At 55.5% G+C, this 6,997-nt stretch overlaps 1 protein-coding gene across 1 annotated transcript; it reads left to right on the top strand.

Annotated features, from left to right (window-relative positions):
• Positions 1–1,717: 1,717 nt before the first annotated feature.
• Positions 1,718–3,946, top strand: LOC123253786 (protein PHTF1-like). Its single transcript, XM_044682930.1, has one exon. The coding sequence runs from the start codon at positions 1,718–1,720 to the stop codon at positions 3,944–3,946; it is 2,229 nt and encodes a 742-aa protein (XP_044538865.1).
• Positions 3,947–6,997: the final 3,051 nt, after the last annotated feature.

Genomic DNA, 6,997 nt, shown 5'->3' with positions numbered 1-6,997 from the left:
GCTCCTCAAATTGTCTATTTGTGAGTCTGCCCGAGGGGACCTTGGGGTCTCTGACCAATGAGAGAGGACACGGACCAACTCATTTATTGCTTAATGCTAGCTTAATCAATAGAGTTTCCGTGCCCAGAAGCCAGTCTCTTGGGATTTGTTATTGGTCTCAGGAGCCCTTCGGGAGCTCGGGAAGTGAAGCTAACGAGTTGGTAGGGCTCTGCTTCACTTAAATCCCGTTTACGAGGAAGGCGGGACCTCACGCCATGACGGCGCTGGTCCTCTTGGAGCACGCGGGGCAAACAGCAAGGACGACAGCCCAGAGCCGCAAGGGAGCTCGCGTGGGGCCCCGCAAGGAGGGAGTGAATGGTGAGAGACCTCTCTGAAGGCAGACAAGGCAGCCGTGGCAGTTAGTGATTTAGAGGAGCCGGGGCTCGGGCCCTGATCTTTCAGGCAAACCGGAACCAGACCATTGCCTTCTGCTCCCTCTTGACGGGATGGGCCTTTTTTGTACTCCAGAGTCCAGTATGATGGGGCCTAGCAGCCAGCTCAGCGTCGCCCACCTGGTCAGAAAGGGATTCCAGGGCCCCCGAGTGCTAGCACTGGGCGCTGTTCCTGATTTAACCTATAACCTTTACTTGCTAGAAAAGAGGTGAACTCTTGGGGCAGTTACTGGGGCCAACGCAGGCAAATGCTCTCTAAAGGGAGGGGGTCAGCCAGGCTCCCCCGGGGCCACCTGGTTTGGGAGATCCATCGGAGCCCGTTATTCCAGACGATTCCAGGAAGGGCTGGGTAGGCCGAGTTTACGGCACGGCTCGGACCCCGGCCCAGAAGACGGCTCTCGGCAGTCTAGGGCTCCCTCTGCCATTTCCGGGGACGGCGGGACTCTGCCTGACAAAGGGGGACTTGAGCCTTTGGGGGGAAACGCCCGCTTAACTGGCAGTCTTCCCCCGGGGGGACGCAGAGCAGCCAAAGCTAGCGCGCTGAGGCCATCCCGCGCCACGCCGCACGCGGTCTCTCCAAGGCACGCTCTCGCTGGGCAGCCGGGTGGCTTCGAATGTAGCGGCAGCCCCTGCGTTGGGCGCGGGCGAGCCCGTGCGCCTCGGTTCGTCCTCCGCGAAGCGGGCAGGAGCAGGAAACGGCCGGCCACCGCGGCCTCCTTGCCCGACGGGCACAGGAAGTGTCGTCGAGGACGGAAACGAGCCGGGCGCCACGGCGCCAAGGTTCTCGAGCCGCGTCGGCTCGGATGGAACGCCAGCGGACAAAGGGCGCGTGAGGCCACGAATGCCGCGGTCGCCGTGGTAACGGCCCCAGCCCGCGTCTCCTCAGAGGGAAGATGTGGCTAGCTGGGGGCAGCTGCTGCCGGGTGGGGGGCTCTGAAAAAAGCGCCAAACTGAAGGACAACCGGCCCCAGGAGAGAACCGTACTGTCGGAGAGGGTGGGCGTGAGAAGAGGCCGACCGAGGAGACAGTAAGACCTGGCCTCCCGCCCCTATCCCCACCTACTCGTGCTCCCGTCCCCCGGGCAGCCCCTAGGGTCACAGCTGCCGCCGGCCGCCCGCCCCACCACCGCCCCTTCGGCCACTGCTTCACACCAAGGCCCCCAGGAGAGCCCCCGGGAAAGCAAGGTGGCCTCTGAGTCCGAACTGGAGTCCGGCGAGTGCCGGACTCCGGTCTCACGGCTTCCTTCCCTCGGTCTCCGTGCACTATCCTTTCCAGCCCCGAGCCCGATGGAGGCCAACGAGAAAGATGCCATATCGTGGTATCAAAAGAAAATTAGAACCTTCGACCAGCAGATCCTGGAACAATCCCTGGAGCAGAGCCAGCTCAAGGGCTTCTTCAAAAGCAGAGCCCGCAAGATAGGCCAGATCAAGCCGGACTTCATGGACATCGACTTGACGTTCGTCAAAGACCAAGCGGAAATCCCCTGGACGTCCCTAACCCTGAAGGGGATCATCCACGTCGTGTGCTTCCCGCTGTTCAGCGAGTGGTGGATCCAGGTGACCTCCCTGCGCATCTTCTTCTGGTTGCTCCTGCTCTACGTCATGCAGCTGGCCGTCTTCGGCTTGTACCTGCTAAGCCCGGTCCTGAGCCTCAGCGAGGTGATGACTCCCGTGTGCCTCATGCTCCTCATGGGCACCACGCACTCGCAGATAGTCTACACTCAGATGGCCGCCGGCCCCCTGGGAAGCGACGCCATCCAGAGGAGGCAACTGGGCCAGATGGGCGAGGACGACGCCAGCAGCGAATGTAAGAGTCACCACTGCTTTGGCAAGGTCGGGGGAGCCGAGTCCTCGGATTCCGCGTCCCTGCGCAGTGCCGACACTCGAGAGAGGCTCTTCAGCGGCAGCCCGACCAAGAAGGGCGTGGCGGAAAACCTTCCGGGCTGTCTCGGCCTGGGCACGAAGCCCAAACGCTCCCAAGCCGAGATGAGGATGTGGCAAGCCAAGGAGAAAGCGAAGAGCTCCGACGAGGAGAAGACGAAGGAGACTTACCGCCTTTTGGGGAAAGGCTTTTCCGACGAGATCTCCAGCGAAGATTACGGCGAGGAGCCGCCGGACAAAGAGAGGAGCATCGAAGGGGCCTCGGGGGACAGCGACTTCGAAGTCAAGAAAGAAAAGGTGTGGCTGTCCTCTTCCAAGCGCGCCAACTCGCCCATGAAGAAACCGTCCCCTTCCCGGCGGTGTCACGCGGTGGGAGATTCCGAGACCCTGACGGACTCGGAGCTCGACTCCGCCGGCTTTACGCGGGAGATCCTCAGAGACGGCGGTTCCCGTTTCAGGAGCGGCAGCATCAAGCACCTGAAGGCCTCCGCCTTCGACACGGACCCCGAGGACGTCATGTGGGACGAGCTTTTGCACCACCGGCCGTCAGCCCCGAGAGACAGCAAGGAGGCGAGCGTGAAGGCCCTCTGCCCAGGGGCCAAGCAGGACCTGAAAAGCGATTTCCAGCCCAACGGGGCGTTCTGTCACCAGAACAAGAGCTCCTCCTCGGAACACGTGAGCGCAATCATCTGGGAAGACCGCGAGTGCAAAAAAGTGACTCTGTCCGTCTGGGAACTCAGTTCCATCATCAAGAGGAGGGTTAACGCGTATCAGCAGGGCAAAAACTACTGGATCCTGGGAAACCTCCTCACCTTGGGGCTGGCGTTTTTCCCCTTCTTACACCGACTCTTCCGCCAGAAGAACCCGTACCAAATCCTCTCCATTTCCGCCGAAGAACTTCTGAGCCTGTTTTGCGGGGCGCCCACGTCCGTCTCCGTCATCCTGCTGGCGACGATCAATTTCTTCCAGCGCTTCTGTCTGATCTGGATCTTCTTTTTCATGATGTGCGTGGCGGAGAGGACGTACCAACAACGGTTCTTGTTCGCCAAGCTCTTCAATCACATCACCTCTGCCCGGAAAGCCAAGAAGCACGAGATCCCCCACTTCCGACTCAGAAAGGTGGAGAACATCAAGATATGGCTGTCGCTGCATTCTTACTTGAAGAAGCAGAGCCCACAGCAGTCCATCGACGTGGTCGTGTCCTCCGTGTACCTGCTGACCCTCTCGATTGCTTTCGTTTGCTGTGCCCAGATTCTGCAAAACCACAAGGCCTTCCTGGGCCAGACTTACAACTGTGAGTTCCTGATTTGGGAGACGGTCCTGCTGCTCTTTTTACTGCATCTCGCCTCGCTGGGGTCCGAAACGAGCAAGAAAAACAGGAACATTTCAGTGCTGCTCATGGAGCAAATCAACTTGTATTTCAGGATGGAGAGGAAGCCGCACAAAAAGGAGCAGCTCGTGCTGGTGAACAACATGCTCAAGCTGTCGACCAAGCTGCTGAAGGAGCTCAACACCCCCCCGAGACTCTACGGCCTGACCACGAATCCCCTGATCAACAACATCACTCAGACGGTCATCCTGTTGGCCGTCCCAGGGATCGTGAGTAATCTGCTGGGCTTTAATATACACATGTGACAACTTCAACTAAGAACCGAGTGGCACCATTGCGCTAGGAACTCCTGTTGGCACTGGAACTTATGACCCTTTCATGGACAATTGCAAGGAAAACAGCCGTCCATTTTCGTGCACGCCAAATGGCCTGCCAGCGACCGATCTTATTTCTTTTCTGTTTATATAGTTCTCAGTTGATGGAATAGGTTATTGCAAGAAAACAGAAAAGGCCTTCAGCTAAAGAGAACCAACCCTCGTCCCATTAGTGGAGGACTTTCAGCTAACATCTCAGGGAGAACCTCCGTTCGTGTCACATCAGTATCTCCATTGGGAATATCTGGAGGTGTTAATGTACCTAAATAGGAATTGAAATAAAGATGCTGACCCATACCGTTCACTTTCTCTTCCCGCTTGGTTTCTCTGGGGGTCCGGGGGAGCCCCTTGGCCTTCTCCTTCCACCCGCAGGGCTCAAATGCTGATTTCTGTCCCGAAACTTTCCACAGACTGGGTGGCTGGGTGGGTGGCTGGGTGGGAGGCGTTTTACCAACCAAACAGCCCATTTCCCTGCGGGGGCCGTGAGAGGGAACTGAAAAGCAGGGCCCTTCCTGTCATCAAGCCCATGGATGGCAACTCGCCATGTTCGCCCCCCTCCTCCCAGGTCCGTGTTTCCCAATCGACGGAACAGACGATATCCATTTCACGGAGACCCGTAGAGAAAGAATCAAACATATCACGGTGCTCCTGGTGGGGTTTTTTTTTTTTAATTTTTTTTAAACCCATCTTGGAGTCAATACACAGTATTGACTCCAAGGCAGAGGAGCAGTAAGGGTGGGCAATGGGGGTCAAGTGACTTGCCCAGGGTCACCCAGCTGGGAAGTGGCAGAGGCCAGATTGGAACCCAGGACCTCCTGGCTCTGGCCCTGGCTCTCCATCCACTGAGTTACCCAGCTGCCCCCGTGGTTGGTTTTTTAATATCCATCCTTAGACAGGGCATCGATGCGGCCATAGAGTCCAGCTCGAACATAAAATTCTCTCCTGGGCTTGAATCACCCGTGGAGGCAGGTTGGAAGCTGGAAAGTATGGGGTAAGCTTATAGGCTAGAGAGAATGAGACCCAGAAGGATCAGTGAAACAAGAAACACGGACATAAGCTGGTGTCCTCAGCTCAGCCTGTCAGCTTCTCCTCAGATGCTGAGAGACAGAGGGAGGGAGGGAGGGAGAGAGAGAGAGAGAGAGAGCGAGCGCTGGACTGAGCTGAACTGCCTTTATTTCATTTTTTAATTTTTTTGTTTTGTCTTTAATTAATTCATTTTGGGGGTGTTTTTTTTTTCAACCCTCCCCTTCCATCTTGGAGTCAATACTGTGTATTGGCTCCAAGGCAAAAGAGTGGTCAGGGCTAGGCCATGGGGGTGAAGTGACTTGCCCAGGGTCACCCGGCTGGGAAGTGCCTGAGGCCAGATTGGAACCCGGGACCCCTCCCCCCCTCTCTAGGCCTGGCTCTCAATCCACTGAGCCACCCAGCTGCCCCCTTGAACTGCCTTTATTAAGGAAAGTAGCAGTGGGGGTTTTGGGATGTCAATCAAACAGGTGGCACGAATATTGGCAATCAATTCTGAGCCAAAGAAACGGATGCCAAGACAAGGGTAGAGCCGGTGCCCAGACGAGGAGCTCATTTGAGAGTCCTTCTCCCTCCAGCACACTGGCAGCATCTCATTCAGATGTCGAGTGTGTGGCTTTGACATTACAAAGAAGCTACTGAAATGGCCGTAAGGGCCTGCTTTCCCCCTTCTACAAAGTCGAAGCCCCAGCCAGTTCGGGGACTCGGCACTCAGTCATGGGAAGGATTGGAAACGGAGCCATGAGGCTGGTCCGTGCGCGCTTTGCTCACTAGAGTCGGCTTCTGAATAGTCTTCAATAGCTTCGGGATTCGTGAGTGGCCGTGTGGCCTCTGGGAGGGATCCAGGAATGCGATCGTGGATGTGGCCGGACAGAGATGGCCGTGCTGCTCTCCTCCTAGTTTAGTGCCGCTCCGGTGGGACTCCAGGCACACGAAAGGACTGGTTTGTCTCCATGTTTCGGCCTTTTTTCCCATTTGGTTGCGTGTCCCGGAGCCTTCGCACGTGGCATCTCTTGCTAAAAAGCCCACGTTGTTCAGCCACGCAGGGCTTCTTTCTCTAGCAGTCCTGCCTTGGAAGACACGCCTTTCAGTGCTAATTTCACCAGAAATCTGCTCGTGTCCACTTCTTGTTTATCGCTCTATTATCTAAAACGGAGAAGACTCTGACATTCCCGCTGCCGTCTCGGTTTTCTTGTGGTTCGATCAGCGTGTCCTTCCGGGATTTGGATGCGCAGGGAAGCTGGCTTCTTATCTGGGTTCCTCTCGGCCTAAAAACAGTGTCTTTGCTTGTTACTTTTAATGTTTTCATTATTTGCTTTTGCTTTGTCATACATCATGGCTGGAACTCCTGCTTTTGGGGATTCATCTGTTCTTTAGCCAGCCATTTTCTCTTTAAAGTGCTTCTTCTAAGCAGCCGATTGTGATCTGTTGCTCTTTTTTTTTAAACCCTTAACTTCGGTGTATTGGCTCCTCGGTGGAAGAGCGGTAAGGGTGGGCCATGGGGGTCAAGTGACTTGCCCAGGGTCACCCAGCTGGGAAGTGTCTGAGGCCGGATTTGAACCCAGGACCTCCCCTCTCTAGGCCTGACTCCTGTTGCTCTTTTTTAAATTGGGCCTTTGAATTAATTCACATTTAGGGCGATGAGCTAGGCTTCTGTTGACCTGCGTTTGCCTCTAATATTTTCCCCTTCGTAAATAGTAGTTTTATTCTCTTCTTCTCTAAATCTAGAATCGTGTCGTCTCAGTTAATTTAGCTTAATCTTCTTAAAGACAATCCTCATCTCACCATCTGTCTTTCCTTCACAGCTCACCGCCCGGGATTCGTTTCCCCTTTCCTTAGTTTTGGAGGTTTGCTTATTGGTTCCTTTTTTGGTCTACTTATCTAGTTTTTTAACTGTCCCAGTTATATGTCGTCCCTTCAAAGTGTTGATTCATGAATTTCTCAAATAGTATTTTCTGC

Source organism: Gracilinanus agilis, chromosome X, assembly GCF_016433145.1.
Source record: "Gracilinanus agilis isolate LMUSP501 chromosome X, AgileGrace, whole genome shotgun sequence".
Classification (NCBI taxonomy): Eukaryota; Metazoa; Chordata; class Mammalia; order Didelphimorphia; family Didelphidae; genus Gracilinanus; species Gracilinanus agilis.
This window is presented reverse-complemented; position numbering and strand designations above follow the sequence as displayed.